At 32.2% G+C, this 18,402-nt stretch overlaps 1 protein-coding gene across 3 annotated transcripts in view; it reads right to left on the reverse strand.

The window, feature by feature from the left end:
- Positions 1–18,402, reverse strand: part of SI (sucrase-isomaltase) — a 111,205-nt gene that overhangs the window by 87,907 nt on the left and 4,896 nt on the right. For 2 of the 3 annotated variants that reach the window (XR_006335416.1, XM_043875396.1), the window contains exons 4-13: positions 17,334–17,451; positions 16,931–17,040; positions 15,865–16,016; positions 14,524–14,695; positions 13,144–13,243; positions 11,733–11,845; positions 9,073–9,198; positions 6,477–6,608; positions 6,272–6,391; positions 4,283–4,396 (exon numbers count right to left, since the gene is read on the reverse strand). Coding sequence is in view for 2 of the 3 variants with exons in the window: in XM_043875396.1 (XP_043731331.1) it covers positions 4,283–4,396; positions 6,272–6,391; positions 6,477–6,608; positions 9,073–9,198; positions 11,733–11,845; positions 13,144–13,243; positions 14,524–14,695; positions 15,865–16,016; positions 16,931–17,040; positions 17,334–17,451 (1,257 nt within the window). In the remaining variant the exon portion in view is untranslated. The remainder of the gene's footprint in view (positions 1–4,282; positions 4,397–6,271; positions 6,392–6,476; positions 6,609–9,072; positions 9,199–11,732; positions 11,846–13,143; positions 13,244–14,523; positions 14,696–15,864; positions 16,017–16,930; positions 17,041–17,333; positions 17,452–18,402) is intronic. The other variant, XM_043875397.1, reaches the window with a different exon arrangement.

An 18,402-nucleotide genomic window follows, 5' to 3' on the forward strand; every position in this document is an offset into this window, starting at 1 on the left:
ACCACTGGAAAAACCATAGCCTTGACTAGACGGACCTTTGTTGGCAAAGTAATGTCTCTGCTTTCTAATATGCTGTCTAGGTTGGTCATAACTTTCTTTCCAGGCAGTAAGCGTCTTTTAATTTCATGGCTGCAGTCAACATCTGCAGTGATTTTGGAGCCCCAAAAAATAAAGTCTGACACTGTTTCCACTGTTTACCCATCTGTTTCTCATGAAGTGATGGGACCAGATGCCATGATCTTAGTTTTCTGAATGCTGAGATTTAAGCCAACTTTTTCACTCTCCTCTTTCACTTTCATCAAGAGGCTTTTTAGTTCCTCTTCACTTTCTGCCATAAGGGTGGTGTCATCTGCATATCTGAGGTTATTGATATTTCTCCCGGCAATCTTGATTCCAGCTTGTGCTTTCTCCAGCCCAGCGTTTCTCATGATGTACTCTGCATATAAGTTAAATAAGCAGGGTGATAATATACAGCCTTGATGTACTCCTTTTCCTATTTGGAACCAGTCTGTTGGTCCATGTCAGGTTCTAACTGTTGCTTCCTGACCTGCATACAGATTTCTCAAGAGGCAGGTCAGGTGGTCTGGTATTCCCATCTCTTTCAGAATTTTCTACAGTTTGTATAAGGTCACGTAAAAAGTGAATTTGATTAGCATTTTCAACATTAAAGTCAGATTGAAAGTTTTGTAAGTTTTGAGGCAAAGAACTCAGTGAATTGATAGTAAGATGTACTCCTACATTTTTCAGGTATTAAAATCATCTCAAGTCTAGTAATGACTATTTATAGAAATTGGCAATGGCATTTCTAGGGGTACTTTATAAAGTCCATTGAAAATTGTGTAATAATCTGGTGACCTTACATAACTTCACATTTAAACTAAATCTAAATGAAGTGAAGTGAAATCTCTCAGTCGTGTCTGCCTGTTTGCGACCCTATGGACTTTAGCCTATCAGGCTTCCCAGTCCATGGGATTTTCCAGGCAAGAATACTGGAGTGGGTTGCCATTTCCTTTTCCAGAAATCTAAATGAAAATGCCCTTATTTTCAAAGAAATTTAAATAATCAATTTTTTTCTAAGAATCTTATGAAATGTTGAGAGAACATATCCAATTAAGCCTTCAGTTATTTGGGATACATTGAAAGTATTTGGATATATTTTCTCAATGAATTTTAAGTTTCCCAACACTATATATTAAATTATTAGAATTCTTTATGGGAAAACTCAGTTGTTCAGATTTTAAAGAATAAAACAATAATAATGTGTTAAAAATATGCCTACTTTTTCAGGAAAAAAATGGAAATGTTCTTTGAATTTTAAAAATATTGACTAATACTTTTATTTTGAAATCACAGTTTCAGTCTTAATTGTTCCAAATGCAGTTGGCTCTTATTTCTAAAATATTAGGAGATTATCTTAAAAATGATACAAAAAAGATAATTCAACTGTAATGTATGCTTATATGTAAAAAATCTATTTTTCTGTTTCAATTAAGCTCATAACATTTTCTGAAGTCATTTTAACATTTAAAATTAAAAAGCATTAGCATTGAATCTAAATTAAAAATCTACCAAATTATAAAATTATACAAATATTTTAAAATTTGACATGAAAATAGTTTTTCATTGTCACAAAAAATAATCTGAATAAAATGAAAAGGGTAGAGAAACAACTAGCACTAGAATTTGGCAGTTATTTAGGTAAGAGCTGGAAACAGAATATCCACTACATAAACCCAATGTATGGTGGCGCTAATGGTAGAGAACCTGCCTGTTAATGCAGGAGACTTAAGAAATCTGGGTTTGATCTCTGGGTTGGGAGGATCCCCTGGAGGAAGGTGTGGCAACCCACTCCAGTAGTCTTGCCTGGAGAAGCCCATGGACAGAGGAGCTGGGAAGAGTATAGTCCATAGGGTTGCAAAGAGTTGGACAAGACTGAAGCAACCTCAGCATATACATGAACAGAATAGAAATGAATTTGGTGATATTTAATGAGCTTTGAAATCATACTGGTTATCATGTTGTGTTTTGGGGGTTTTTTTGTTTGTTTTTTAATTAGTCAAAATGCTTCTGTGTTAGTGTTATAACTACTCTGACTTCCTCAGATGCCCTCTTCCCATCCCTCCCTCTCTTTGGATATGAATCAAGTATTTCAGTCTTCAATAGACTTGGGAAATGGAGTATTTTCTTTTTATAGCACAGTTAAATTCTCTTGCGCTATGGCTAAATGTCACTTATACTTATAACTCTGATCCAATGGACTCAAATTGCTTCCCACGCAATAAAAGGAAAGAAAGGGAGAGAGGGAGGGAAAAAAAGAAACAAAGAAAGACAAAGAAAGGAAAAGAAAGGAAAGAAGGCACTTCTAATTTAAATAAAGCAATTGAAATTGGAGCTAGAATTGAAAACAAAACTCAGGAGGAGATTTTTTTCTTTTTTTGGTCATTTCTGCCAGTACTGAGTATTGTTGATTCTATCAAGAATTGTGGCTAAAAAAGGAAATAAAGAAATGAGGAAGGATTGATGGTGACAAGTATGGTCAAGGATTCCCTACCCCTCTTTTTTCTTCATCATAAAGAAGACTTATATAGAATAAAGTGAAATAAATCATTAGCAAAAGACATTTAAAAATATAGGAAGCAAGCTGCACAGAAAGGAAAGAAAAATCCACATGGGAGGACTGATACTGACTGGAGTAAGAGCCACTTCATCAACTGAAAAGGAAGAAAAAGAGGAGGGATGCTGGCTTTTGATAGGTTGGGGTGGGAAGTGGAGACAGTTCATGTCATAGTCTTCAATTATCTCTATAAAGGAGAAAGAGCGGTCCTCTCTATAGATAAGAGCTGTTAGTAAAATGGAGTATTCACTGAGGATAAATGGAAATTTAACTGGTAAAAAGACAAAAGAGAGGATTGTTAGATGACAGTATGCCTTATGAGTTTGAGGGTGAAATTATATTATCTCACCAATAACTGTGTTGCATGGAGCATCTGATAATTTTAAATTTTATTAAAAAGACAGAAATTAAATCATGAAAATAAAATGCCAGCAGCTAGGTATCATCATTGCAATCTCACTAATTTTTTGTCAAATAACTAAATGCCTCTCCATTTTCATTCTGTTATCATCATAAGAATTCTGAAGGTTATGCTAACCTTTTAGTCAACTTTATGTTGTTAAAGTGGTGAAAAATAAACACCTGTAATTGATTGGGTAAATAAATGATTAGATGAATAATTTAATAATGACTGAATTAATAGTGAAAATTTCAGGTAAGTGGAGATGCCGTGACCTCAAAGGTCAAAAAATTTAACTATTCCCAGATATCCATTATTTCGCCTTCCAAAATTTTGTACAGCTGTAATAACTTTGTAAAACATGGCTGATGTTCTGTGTCCAAAATTATTAGATATTTTTTTTTCCTGAAATACAGAGTTCTTGGATTACCGAGTAATTTCATTCTCCAAATGTTATTATAGTTTTAGAGTCTGCCAGGCTCCTCTGTCCATTCAGGCAAGAATATTGGAGTGGGTTGCCATTTCCTTCTCCAGGGAATCTACCCAACCCAGTAATCAGATCTGTCTCCTGCATTGCAGGCAGTTTATTTACCATTGAACCACCATGGAGGCCAAGTATCTTGAACAAAAGACACTAAATTATTGACTACGATTATTATTATTTTAAATCATAAACCTACCAGCAGGCATCAATAGCTACAGATGTAAAAGTTTTATCCAAAGAAACTTTTAAACATTAGTGTTTTCCTTTAATAACTTTACCAGTAAACATACAATTTTGTCTGTTTATTGTTGTCATCTGTCTTGAGATAAAACTCTTAACTTATTGCCAATATTGATTTGTTCTACTCATAACTTATTAAAAGAAAGTTTCTAAAGGATAAGAGCTTGTTCAAGCCCATGTTGCTGCAATTGTTCAACTACTGCAGCCATTAGTAAATGTTTTTGAAGTTGCACTACAAATTTTGTTAAATATTTTCAACTTAAATTATTAGTCATAAAAATATAACCCCTTAGTTACAGAAATAAACTTTATTCTATAAAGAATATTATTAGATAATAAAAATCTCAATCAATAGTTTGTAGTTTGTATTCTTTTTCTGACCCATGAACATGACAGGTATGATATTTATACATTCTAGAAAAATGATAACATTATTTTATGCTTGATACATTATAAAGTACATCTTGTTGAACTTATAATTAGTTTATGAAAAAATAATTCCATGTTCATTGTCCTAAATCACAAGTCTAAAATAACTACTTACAATCCAAAGTCCATCATAATTCACTTGTTGATGAAAAAGGTAGCATTCATTTGCCCACCATTCTATGCAGCTTGGATTTGTGAAATCAGGGTATACTGTTAATCCTGGCCATACCTGGAAGAACAGATTATTCTCATATACACAAAAGTAAAAGAAAACATAAATAATGGAAATTCAGGCTGAGTGAAGAGGAAGAGTAAAAAATTCTTAAAGTTATGACATTGTACTTCTTTAGGTATATGTGATCCATGGACCACCTATATTTACAATAATCTTAGGTCTACTTGAAAGCACGGACATATTCACTCTCTGATAAAAGAAATTACATTAGTGCATTTCCAAAGGCATATGTTTCCAAGAAATTTAAGCTAAAAGGTTCTTTGTGTATTTATTTATATTTGTGTGTGTGCTTAGCCACTCAATTATGATGTTCTTAGGACTACTCTGATGCTTTTAATTATTACTTCATTATACCTTCACTAGAACTTTAGGAACTAGGTATTATTTTTATCATCACTTTGCAGATGAGGTAAGTAGTATAATTAAACCCATTTTACTGATGAAAGAAGTGATGAAGTGGCTTTTCAAAGTCACTTGCTAATAAGTAGTACAGAAGGAATCTCATATCCAATCACATATCCAGGCAATCTCATATCCAATTCCATGCTATTAAACACTAAATGTACTACACTGCCTATTTATGATTTATGCTTCTTCATATTATTTTACTTACCATATAAAATAATGACATTCAGAAAGATAAATTCAATTTCAGATGTATTGGGACAAATAATATTGTTTTATATCCAAATTACGCATATTAACGATCAGATCTGTCTATATTTAACAGAACAGGTCTTGGTAGTGGTTTAGCCGCTAAGTTCTGTCCGACTCTTGCAACCCCATGGACTGTAGCCTGCCAGGCTCCTCTGTCCATGGGATTCTCCAGGCAAGAATACTGGAGTGGGTTAACATTTCCTTCTCCAGAGGATCTTCCTGACCCAGGGATTGAACCCAGGTCTCCTGCATTGCAGACAGATTCTTTACCTACTTAGCTACCAGCGGAGTCCTGGTACAGGTCTTAACAAAATGTATTTTTTAAGATATTACTGACATTATAGGGAGGAATATTGGATTTTGTTTCCTGATGGAGCTCATAATTAAGAAAATTTTCATCAGAAATTTTAACTTTGGTAAATGTGATTTAAAAAAATGATGGTTAGTATAGTCTTTATTGCTGTAAATATATTTATGTAGTCTTATTGTTGTCTTATTTAGTCTTTATTGTTATAAATAAAGCTATAATAAATATGTTTCTATAAGTTGATATTTTCTCCTGTTTCATTTCCCTTGACTAAATTACAGAATTGGAATTATCAGGTCAATGTATCTACACATTATGGTTCTTGGTATGTCTTATAAAACTGTCTCTATTCTCTAGAAGAATATTTATCTTGATTAAAAATTATGCCTTTGGGAGCCAGGCATTTTCTTCACACTGCTCCTTATTAGTTCTGTGATATAAGGAAAGTTAAAATTGGAAAAGGAAATTTAAACATTAAAGCCATCTCAAATTGGCTTTTTTTCAAATTAAAGTATTAAAAATAATTTTAATCATAGATATCTGATGATTTTATTGTAAAGATGTACACCATAAATCTTATTATCCAACATGTAAGTACTCAATTTATACATGCAATTATTTTACATCAAATTATGAGAATTGCTGTAATCAAAGTATTTATCATATTTGTATAATTAATTTCATTGCTTCTATCACTGAAAATTATCTGCCTTCTTACAAAAACTGTTTTAGTGATAACTGGAATATTTACCCTAAAGCTTCTCTATGCAATTAAAATAGCAAATCCAGATTTGAAAGCAAGTAAATTCTCTGAAACACATGCATACATACATACACTCAGAAACACTTGTTGTTGTACAATGGAAAATCCAAGCAACACAAACGTAATGAATATTATAATTTACCTCTCCAATAATTGCTGTAGTCCCATCTGACTCATTTACCCACACCTTTTGGGCAGTTCCCCTATCATAGGATTCATATGCTGCCCCATTCACACGTTTCTCTATGGAAATTGCAGGGTCCTAATAATAGAAAGAAGAAACTAGAAAATCAATTAATTTTAAAATGTGCACATACTAAAAATTAATGCATATGTTCATTTATTACCAAGATGATGACATATTTCTGCCCATGGGCATGCAAATTTTGAACAAATTCTGGGAGGCCGTTGAATGCAACTTGATCATAAGTAAAGATTTTCTTGTCTTCCATATAGTCAATATCAGTGATTTGTGTATCCTAAAAATTAGCAGAGTATATTTCAAAAAACAATACTAAAAGAATCCTCTAATCACTTCAACCCTAAAGTCCAAAGAATTTCTATTATAAATTTAATGATTAAAAGGTAAATGAACTTAGATCTCTTTTATTTCACTAAAGACACAATGATATGGCTTATAAAGCTAGTTTCTCTAATGATTATTCACATTTGTTTCATTGATGGTCACTCGGTATGTATTATGTTATATACACATGTATATGTACATATATGGGCTTATTGTATAAAAAACAAAAATCTTAACATTAAATAAAATACATAAAATCTTATTACATTAAAAGTATACAAACTCTAAAAGTATATTTAAAAAACAATATAATTTTGTCTGTACTTCAACATATGTTCTATTCTAGTACAACTCATAATCCGTTCTCAAAATTCAGGTACACCTGGGCACTGTGTATGGACATAAAGTGTACTTCATTATTAATAAGCTGCTTAATAACCTATGTCTATATTTGGCAAACAGCTATGAAAAGAAGAGTAGTGAAAGGCAAAGGAGAAAAGAAAAGATATACCCATTTGAATGCAGAGTTCCAAAGAGGAACAAGGAGAGATAAGAAAACCTTCCTCAGTAATCAGTGCAAAGAAATAGAAGAAAACAATAGAATGGGGAAAACTAGAGATCTTTTCAAGAAAATTAGAGATACCAAGGGAACACTTCATGCAAAGATGATCACAATAAAGGATTGAAATAACATGGACCTAACAGAAGAAGAAGATATTAGGAAGAAGTGGCAAGAATACACAGAAGAACTGTACAAAAAAGATCTTCATGACCCAGATAATCACAATGGAATGATCACTCACCTAGAGCCAGACATCCTGGAATGCAAATCCAAGTGGGCCTTAGGAAGCATCACTACTAACAAAGCTAGTGGAGGTGATGGAATTCCAGTTGAGCTATTTCAAATCCTAAAAGATGATGCTTTAAAAGTGCTATATTCAATATGCTCGCAAGTTTGGAAAACTCAGCAGTGGCCACAGGACTGGAAAAGATCAGTTTTCATTCCAATCCCAAAGAAAGGCAATGCCAAGGAATGCTCAAACTACTGCACAATTATACTCATCTCACATGCTAGCGAAGTAATGCTCAAAATTCCCCAAGCCAGGCTTCAAGAGTACATGAATTGTGAACTCCCAGATGTTCAAGCTAGTTTTAGAAAAGGCAGAGGAACCAGAGATCAATTTGCCAAATCCATTGCATCACTGAAAAAACAAGAGAGTTCCAGGAAAACATCTATTTCTGCTTTATTGACTATGCCAAAGCCTTTGACTGTGTGGATCACAACATCTGTGGAAAATTCTTCAAGAGATGGGAATACCAGACCACCTGACCTGCCTCCTGAGAAATCTGTATGCAGATCAAGAAACAACAGTTAGAAGTGGACATGGAACAACAGACTGGTTGCAAATAGGAAAAGGAGTATGTCAAGGTTGTATATTGTCACCCTGCTTTTTAACCTATATGCAGAGTACATCATGAGAAATGCTATACTGGATGAAGCACAAGCTGGAATCAAGATTGCTGGGAGAAATATCAATAACCTTGGATATGCAGGTGATAACCACCCCTATGCCAGAAAGCGAAGAAGAACTAAAAAACATCTTGATGAAAGTGAAAGAGGACAGTGAAAAAGTTGGCAAAACATTCAGAAAACTAAGATCATGGCATCTGGTCCCATCACTTCATGGGAAGTAGATGGGGAAACAGTGGAAACAGTGACAGACTATTTTTCTGGGCTCCTAAATCACTGCAGATGGTGACTGCAGCCATAAAATTAAAAGGTGCAAGCTCCCTGGAAGAAAAGTTATGATACCCGAGACAGCTTATTAAAAAGCAGAGACTACTTTGCCAACAAAGGTCCATCTAGTCAAAGCTATGGTTCTTCCAGTAGTCATGTATGGATGTAAGAATTGAACTATAAAGAAAGCTGAGCACCAAAGAATTGATGCTTTTGAACTGTGGTATTGGAGAAGACTCTTGAGAGTCCCTTGGACTACAAGGAGATCCAACCAGTCCATCCTAAAGGAAATTAGTCCTGAATATTCATTGGAAGGACTGATGCTGAAGCTGAAACCCCAATACTTTGGCCAACTGATGCAAAGAACTGACTCATTTGAAAAGACCCTCATGCTAGGAAAGATGGAAGGTGGAGAAGGAGACAACAGAGGATGACATAGTTGGATGGTATCACCGACTCAATAGACATGAGTTTGAATAAATCCCAGGAGTTGGTAATGGACAGGGAGGCTTGGTGTGCTGCAATCCATGGGACCACAAAGAGTTGGTCACGACTGAGTGATTGAACTGAACTGAACTCATATTTTCAAATATGGTAATCCTGACAATATCCTGCATTTATTATTATGTGAAAATATTTAACTTTATATATATTCCCACAAACCCTTCATCCTACTTACAAATGGTATGCCAGCTGCCCGATTTCTTTGTACCACTTCTTTCACTACGTCAAGTGTCTTGTAATTCCAGCGACTCAGCTGGAATCCAAGACTCCAATAAGCTGGCATTGCTGGTCGTCCAATGAGCTTGAAGTGAATGGATATTTAATTACTTTCAATAATGAACATTAGAAACTAAAATTAATATGCTTTTAATTGTTGTATCTCTAGTATCGATTTGAGTTTAACTACATATTTTAAACAAAGATTTTGTGGTATCTGCATTCTAAAATAGATATTCTCTTAGAATTGTGTTATGAAACAATTAGCAAGTTTATGTTCCTCTTTTATTTTGTGTAAAACATCAGAAAGGTAGCACTTTAAAAAGTAGCATTTATAAGAGTGTATTTTGCTGTGCATGGAAAGTTAAAGAAGAGAATAAAAGGATATCATTAATGAGATTAGAGAACAAGAAAACTGTCCCACCACACCTCCCACTTCCTGTAACAACAAAATGAATGAATGATACCATGTAAGAAAAGAAAGTTAAACGTATACAATTCCTATTCCATTACATTTTGGCACTTATTTCTCTTCTAGTTTGCAAAAATATTAATAAAATATATGCCTACAAGGCTCCCCACAAAGCCTTTCATAAGGTACTCTTGATAGTCACATGTAGGGCCTTGGTTTCTTCCTTTCCCCAAGGACCGAATGGGCCCTTCTCCTCCAACTCTCTGGCAGCCCAAGCAGGCTCAGGGCACATTCGCAACAGACCACCAGAGTCTTATCACAACAACACAGCACAGGATTTTGCACATGGATATATGAGTGCAACTGACATTAAATTTTTCACTGAAAATGAAGTATTAGGTTATATTAAAACAAATAACTTTATATGGCATGATGGCTTTTCTCTCGTTAAGGTATACATTTTAGGGGAAAGAACTGTGATTTCATCATGTACATCTAAAAACTACTATTTAAAAATTTTAAAAAATACTATTGGTGGGTCATTGTATTCTCTTCAATTTAAGCGTTAAATTTATCTTTTAAAACTTGGTATCAAATAAAACTCTGCCAAAAACTCAGTATGTTTACACTATTCATAAACATATTATGTTCCATAAAATTTTAAAGATTTAGACAGGTGATTGAAATTTCTGTGTGTGTATGTTATACATATCACATAATTTATTTTCATAAAAGTATATAAAATAGGTGTTTTTATATACTATATTAATTTATGTACTAGTCATCTTGTACTTTATATGTATATATCATCCTTAAAATGTATAAAATGATCTGATCATTCAAACACATTAAAGTTTTCAATTTTGACATCCTGGCACCACTAATGAGTTAATTTGTACAGAATGTATATTCTGTTCTTCTTCAAACAAGAAATAGTTACTTTTGCCTATTCTCTATCCAATTTGTGCCCCCATTGAAATTCAGCACTGATTAATAGTGCTATATTCTACACATATTTTTTTTTTAATTCAAGATTTTTCAAGTCTACCCATAAAATGATGTATGCAAGTGGATAACTGTATTATTAATGCATGAATACTGCATTGGCATGTCAAACATGACTCAAGTTCAAGTAGTGCTGACCACAGACTTTACTCAGCATGTAATAGACAACTATCCCAACTAATATTTCACAAATAAAATCTTAAACTCTTTCAAAAATGTGCTGTTCTCTGTTTTGATGGTGTGACAGCCATACACAATAACTATGATTTCACATTATGGAGACTGTAAATTTTGTGTGCATTTCTGAAATTCACATTTATGAACAGCAATTTGGGGATTGGAAGACTTTGTAAATTATTCAATTGGGTAAAACTCTAGCTACTGTTAGTTCAGGTTTTTAGATCATAACTAAATTTTTTGATAGTAATTACTTCTCTTTTGAGATTATTCTAGGAAATGGGAATTATATGTCAAAAGATTTATCAATAAAACAAGATTTAAAAAATGGGCATGATTCTCAAATTTTATGTCTACAAAAATGATTTATTTTTCATGATAACACCAAGATTTATATATGCTAATAGTCACAGAATAACAATTTACATGGGAGAAACATTTAGAATCAGGCTCAAAATAAGTCCTGATTTCTCACCTTTCTAAAGTCCTTCTTGGGCTCACATACAATAGCATGTTACTTAATAGGTAAATGAAAGTTGTTTAGATAGTATGTTTAAGGTATAAGACTTCAGACTATGTTTTCAAAATCTGCCCTTCTAAATCTGCGTGTCAGAGCCAATTTTACTGGGATTTATCTACTGTAAATTAACAGCAAGTATCACTAGCCCTTTTTTAAACTCAGTTGCCTCCAGAATTCTTATCAAATGAAGGTAAGATACCCCATTTTGTTTTATCCCATCAAATAAGGTCATAGTTTAATATGTAACATCTCAAAGAAATCCAAATACTGAACTCAGCTGCCTGGAAGAAAGAAACAATTTGTTATCAGAAATATAGACATCTAAATATATCTAGGAGTCATTGTACAAGAAAAACAAAAAGTATCCTCTCATATCTGAAAGATGGTAAGGTATAAAAATATATTCAGCTAAGAGGCCTCCAATAGCTTAGCTAAAATCATTTCAATATGTTAGATGAAAGAAAAGTATGGTAGAAAAAAATTTTAAAATAGACCTGCAACACACCTCTTGATACTGTTGAACTACTTGTTCTGGTGTGTCTCCCAGAAAGATATAAAAGTCCAGAATTCCACCTATAACTCGGTAAGTTACTATTGGAGTAGGCTGGATGAAAATCTCTACAAAACAAAAATTGGAAAAGTATATGTATATAGTAAAAATGTACATAATGAGAAAATAATTGCAATGTCTACTTAAAATACTTCACATTAATCACATAATTTTAGAGTCTTTTTAATTGTTAATGGCTTCCCTGGCGGCTCAGAGGTTAAAGCGTCTGCCTGCAATGCAGGAGACCTGGGTTCGATCCCTGGATCGGGAAGATTCCCTACAGAAGGAAATGGCAACCCACTCCAGTATTCTTGCCTGGAGAATCCCAGGGATGGAGGAGTCTGGTGGGCTACAGTCCACGGGTCGCAAAGAGTCGGACAGGACTGAGTGACTTCACTTTCACTTTATGATATTTAAGATAAGAATACAGGAGAAAAGTGGAATGACACCATATGTGAGGTTTATGATAAGTTATTCCAGATATTCCTTTTACAGATGTTAACAAAAGCTACCTAGAAACTGCTTAGCAGGGAATAAAGGATCAGTCCTTTTACAATAAAAGTTATTTCTTTTTGAAATTGTATCTCAGTTAGTTATTTTAATTGAAGATTCTGTGAAAGATCATATCACGTGTTGATTTCTATAAAATAAAACTATGAAGGTTTTAATTTTTCTTTATGTTAAACATAGTAATTGTCTCAATAACCATATGGAGCACTGCTCTTGCTGGAATATGATTATGTTTGTATTTTTTTAATTGTCACTGATTCATCTATCAAATATAGGTATTGCGTTATTCACATTAGAAAATAAAAAGTTCTACATTACTTGAGTTATGATAAACTGAAATATGATTCTTCTATCTTTTTATCCCCATATAGACCTTTGTTTTTTTAATCTGCAGGGCATATGAATTTATCTTAACAATCAAGGCTATGGGAATGGGAATAATCATTTACATGGATACATTCAATGTTGCTCTGGAGGGAAAAGGAAGTGCCTGTAAATCATAATATAGCATACTTCCCCCAAAACAGAAGCACAGACACACAAAAATCCATATCTCAGGCTCCTCTGTGCATGGAATTCTCCAGGAAGGGATACTGGGATGGGTAGCCTTTCCTTTCTCCAGGGGATCTTCCCAACCCAGGGATCAAACTCATGTCTCTTGCATTGCAGGCAGATTCTTTACCTGAGACACAAAGGAAGCCCTCACTAACTATAAAACTTGCTTATAATAATTTCATGTTCTAAATCACTAGCAACAAAGTTTACTCTGCTATAATATATCTATGACTGGAATAAATAAAACAGTTAAAACATTTCAAGTCTCATTTGAACATATTATCAGATAAATTACTCTTACCCATTGCATTGCTGTTCATTAAGAAAACACCAAATGACTTTCCGGAAGTATCCTCAATGCACATGAAGAATGTTTGATGGCCATATAAATTATTATTATTCTATAAGGCATGAATTTGAAAGTTAAAACTTAAAATACCTTTAAAATAAAAAGTATACTTAAATGGCTTTTATGTATTCCTACCTTTTTCTGTAATTTACTCCTTATATTCTATAATAATTGTCTCTAATATATACCATATGAAACATTGTAACACAAAAGGCATTGACTTATTTTACTTATTAATACATTAAGATATAAGTATATAACAATATGTTATGCTATTAATAGATTATTTAGCTTTCTTTTATGCTTTATGATGATTAAATGAGTTTTAATAAGCCATTCATCAACTATATTTCAACTAAAAAATAAGCTATCTGTGATAGGAATGGCATGTTTATAGGGCAATGGCATTTTTATAGGATAAGGGCATGTTTATATATCATGTCTCAGGTATGCCCCAAGGTATTGCCCGGAATTCCAAGATGATGTCCACTTCATATAACTTTTTCAGTATAGATGTTGAGAGCTGATGAGTAGCAAAATTTATTAACATTTGTGCACCAAATGAGGATCTTTAAAACAACCGACCTTCATTTCAGTAGCACTGGAATTTTTAAAATCAGTAACATTTGACTCAAAGCAATCATGAATCGATTTTAAAAAGTTTTTTTAATGCTATTGTATTTGTCATAAAAAACTTCATACTCTTAAAATGCAGAAATATATATATACAAATAATAGCTGTGATGGTGTCATAACAAAATATGAATAAAGTTTTAGAAAGTAAAGAATAATTCTGCATGGAGGAGTTTGGGAAATTTTCTTATGAGGTGAGATCAAATGAGCTATTAATGATATGTATAAATAATAAAGAACTAACTTCTTGTGGAAAAAATATGTGAACTAAGAAAGATTATCATGTTATGGAAGAGGAAAAAGTAGGTATAGATGCAGGACATGATGTCCACTAGATAGACAGACAGCACACACACAAAGCCATGTCGAACATGGTAAGTGTTTGGAAGTGTTCTTATGTAATGACTAGTCCTAGATAGTGTAAGTACAAGAGTAACTGAAAAGTGATTGATAAAATATAAAAGTGAAAAGTCAAAGGAAAACATTCATAAATTGGAAATACCTTTTAAAATATTCATAAAATCTGTTGTTCACTTATTTAATTAATTTAGGACTTTGATATGAATCTTCATCCCTAAAGCAAAGAAGCTTCTGGAGTACATATCACTGACAACAAAAAGATGATGATTTCAAAAAGGCTAGAATTATCTCCTGTCAAATATAATTATTTCATTTACAACAAGAAAGATAGTTCCTTACATCACCAGGAAGTTGATCCCGAGTAAAAATTGGCCATGTTTTCCAATATAAATCATGACGAAATCTCTTATGAATATGTTCCCCGAGACCATAAATGTATTCACTGGGAAGTCTGGCTGAGATCTGTAAATACTGGTCAGAGTATACCAGGGGACCAATGCTGGTGTCAAACCTGTAGCATGAAATAAATAAAAGAGCTAAAAATATATAAAATTCTCTATTAAATATGGATCTATGTTATGAACCAGAATATTTCATTTTAAATATGTCAGTCTTTAGCTCTGATTACTTCTTAGGAGCACATGAATTGTACCAAACTTGTTAATTTCATCAACACAATTGGCTTCATTATCAACAATATTATTCTTCACACACATTTCTCTCTTTTTATCTTTACTACAATACTAAAGTACAACCATTATGATAAACTTCATTCACAGATGGCACAATTTGGACAAATTTATTCATGTTTTCAAGGTGACAAACTGGTAGGCAGCAGAGCCAAATTTCAAACCCAGTTTTGACTTTGACTCAGAGACAGAGTTTTAAAATATAGTACTATATTGGTTTCTATACCTCTATACATGTATGAAGTTCAAAATCATTTTTCCTGAAAAAGAAAGGTTTCATGTTTTATATATATCAAATATAAACTATGAGAAATGTCAGATAGCATTTCTTTTGTGATTTAACATAAAATCAACTTCAAGTCATTAAAATATATTTAAGAAAAGTAATTGCTGAGATTAAGTCCTGATAATCATCCAATTAACCTTTCTTGGAAATTCAAGAACAGCAATATTGAAAATTACTAACTTTTTTGCCAGAAATGTCCCTCAAAATACATTTATAATGAAGGCATTCAGATAACATTTAAATTATCATATATGGTTATTTAAATTTATTATGTGTAAATTTATTCAATTAATTTCATACACATATATGAAAAATCCTCTAATACTATGGAAATGTGTCCCTCTCTGAATAGTAACTATTTGATCCTACCAATTGAGAGAGAATATGATATAACAAGGAAAAGACATATAAGATTTTTTAGGTATGTAAAATATATGCAAGGCTAAAATTGTATCAGTGGTGCTCTTCATTTCAACTTTGGTTGGCCCATTCTATACTTCCATTCATATTCTGGTACATTTCAGCCATAAGAAATTAAAGCTTCTTTGATATTATAATATTTGAAAACATGTACACCCACCCTCTTTTGGAAGGAAGTTTATTCTTTCTGAAAACACCCTAAAAATGAGACTTTTGTGGTTCTATGATAATACAATAAAATTGACCAATTATTTAGACTTACATAAATGTAAGATAATTACTTACAAAATTTTATTATTGCTTTTTCTAGAAATTTTAATGCTCAATGGATCACGTATAACCTCCACATTATACAGTGGATCAGAAGCTGCAGTTCCACTAAATTCTTTTACAAACTGATGAGGAACTTCATATCTTCTATTACTTGGATCAGTGATCTGCAAAGATATTTTAAATTATCATTATTTGATTCAAAACTGTTACTGAATTTTTCAGTTCTGAACTAAATATTAAATGCAAGTTCCAAATACAAAACAATAAATTTAGTAATTTTATAGATGAGTTATTAATCTAGTCATAAACTTAACTTTAACATTGTTGAGTGGCTATGCAAAGAATAAATTGTAAGTACTGTTAAAGAATTAACAGAATTATTTAATTATAAAGGTACTATATCAAATAAAATTTTAATTGACCAATATAAAAAATCATGAGACTATTATTAAATGTTAATTCTTAAATAGTAGATTTTTGTGAATTTAATTATTATTTTGATGATCACTCACTAACAAGTCATGAAAGTATTTTTAATTTTGTTTTAAAAAACAATTTTTGTGAAATTGTTGCTAAAAGATATTGCACAAAGGATGCATGGCTTTTACTGCCAATCCAAAAGACCATACTAGCAAACAATTTGGTAGAGAAAGCAGAAATTAGTTTCTTTAAAATCATGACTAGAAGTGATACCAGTAAAAAGAACTAGTGAGTGTGTCACACATATATAGAACAATTAACAGCTTCCTTAAATTAAATTCTAAACTAATCTTTAATCACAGTCTGTAGTTCAATTTAAAAAATTACTACAGTTTATTGAGTGTTAATTCTTCTCAGGACACTGTATCAAATATTTTACGCTGAATATATTATTAAATTCTCTAAAAACTACTGCCAGAGGAACTAGCTCTTGTGTTCTATCTGAGTAGAAGTCTCAGAGAAGTGGAGTAACTAGTCCAATAAGTTCTTTTCTTTGGAATAGGCATTTATTAAGAGGGAAAATATCTTGGTGGGTTACAGGGTATATTCATAACATGCTTTTTAGTATTAACTTTTCTTTAGGAAACAAAAACCAAACCTTGAACCGCATACGATTGCGTGTCTGATTTTGAATTGTGAGGAGAACGCTGTTAATGTCATTTCCAAAGAGTGTAGGTGAAGCTTTCCTTTTTAATTTGGCTTCAAGTCCTTAAAGAAAAAAAAAAATTGTATGAATTATGGTTTTATTTATAATGATTAGTAATCGCTAAATATTTTCATATTTTTTCTAATTTTATTGTAGGTCTCACAAATAACCTTTTCTTTTTTTAATTTGGAAGATAGAATCATGAAAAAAATAAGTTCTTAACATACCAAATTTGAACATTCTTGTGTACATGTTCCTATTTGATTTTAAGATATTTTTCCAATGAAAAATTTTAAATATACTTTTTTTATTCAACCTAAAATATGTTGGATCACCAGGATAGAACACTTCTCACCAGCATTTGTTGATGTTATTTTCTCAGCATTATAGCCGTGGTTATTTGCGAAGAAGCACCAAGGAATAACAGAATCATTCCATGGCCTCCAGCAGCAACCTCGAGCTGCACAAAGTGTCTGATAAAACATTTATTAAAGGGATCATAGGATTAGTACTGTTATCATATGTGTTGGTCTCTATTTTTCAAACATTCACTCATTCCAATAGTTTTTTGAATGAATATTAAAAAAAAACATTTCTTCAAATACATAATGTACTAAAATATCATTTATTCTTTTGTTCCTTTCACTTTGAAGAAATGTAAATATTTGATGAATTGAATTACATCAGAGATTGATGTTCTGAGTTGCGATTTATCAAATTTACATATGAATACACATTATTGTAAAATCATGTTATTTTCAAGATTCCTGCCCTCCAGATAATTAATTACAGTCTGTTCTGTTGCCATGTAGTCAGTGCAGAAGAACTAAAATATTTATTGTGTACTAATTATGTATCAAGTTGCAAGTGAGGCTATAAAGAGGATATGGTCCTAAATTTAAGCCTAGGTAAAATGTTTAAGGTCATTATTTCCAGATAATTATTAGTTTGATATGATTTAAACTAGTTCATATGCTAGCTGTTGCAACTAGTGGCTGCCATTACATCTAATGTATAAAGTAAAATAACAAATTCTCCTTAATTTTATGATCTATATGGAAAGATTACATGAAAGGAAAGAAAAATTATATATGTATACAGTAAACTTTGAGTCACATGGTGATGCTATGTTTAACATTGATATAATAAAAAATCTACTTAATATTTAAATGTAATAGTGTAACATATTTTCGTAATTTGAATACTTGTGAGCTCTTTTTCTTGGCTATTTGCCTTGAAAAAAAATTTTTTTTTAAATCTCCATGTTTACCAGTTAACGGTACACATGTTAAATTCTCTCCCATTTTTAACATCAAATTAAAGCGGCATCAGATACACATATACACAGCGGCTTGCCAGGTGGCTCAATGGTAAAGAATCTGCCTGTAAATGCAGGAACTACAGGAGATGCAGGTTCAATCCTG

Source organism: Cervus elaphus, chromosome 19, assembly GCF_910594005.1.
Source record: "Cervus elaphus chromosome 19, mCerEla1.1, whole genome shotgun sequence".
Taxonomy (NCBI): Eukaryota; Metazoa; Chordata; class Mammalia; order Artiodactyla; family Cervidae; genus Cervus; species Cervus elaphus.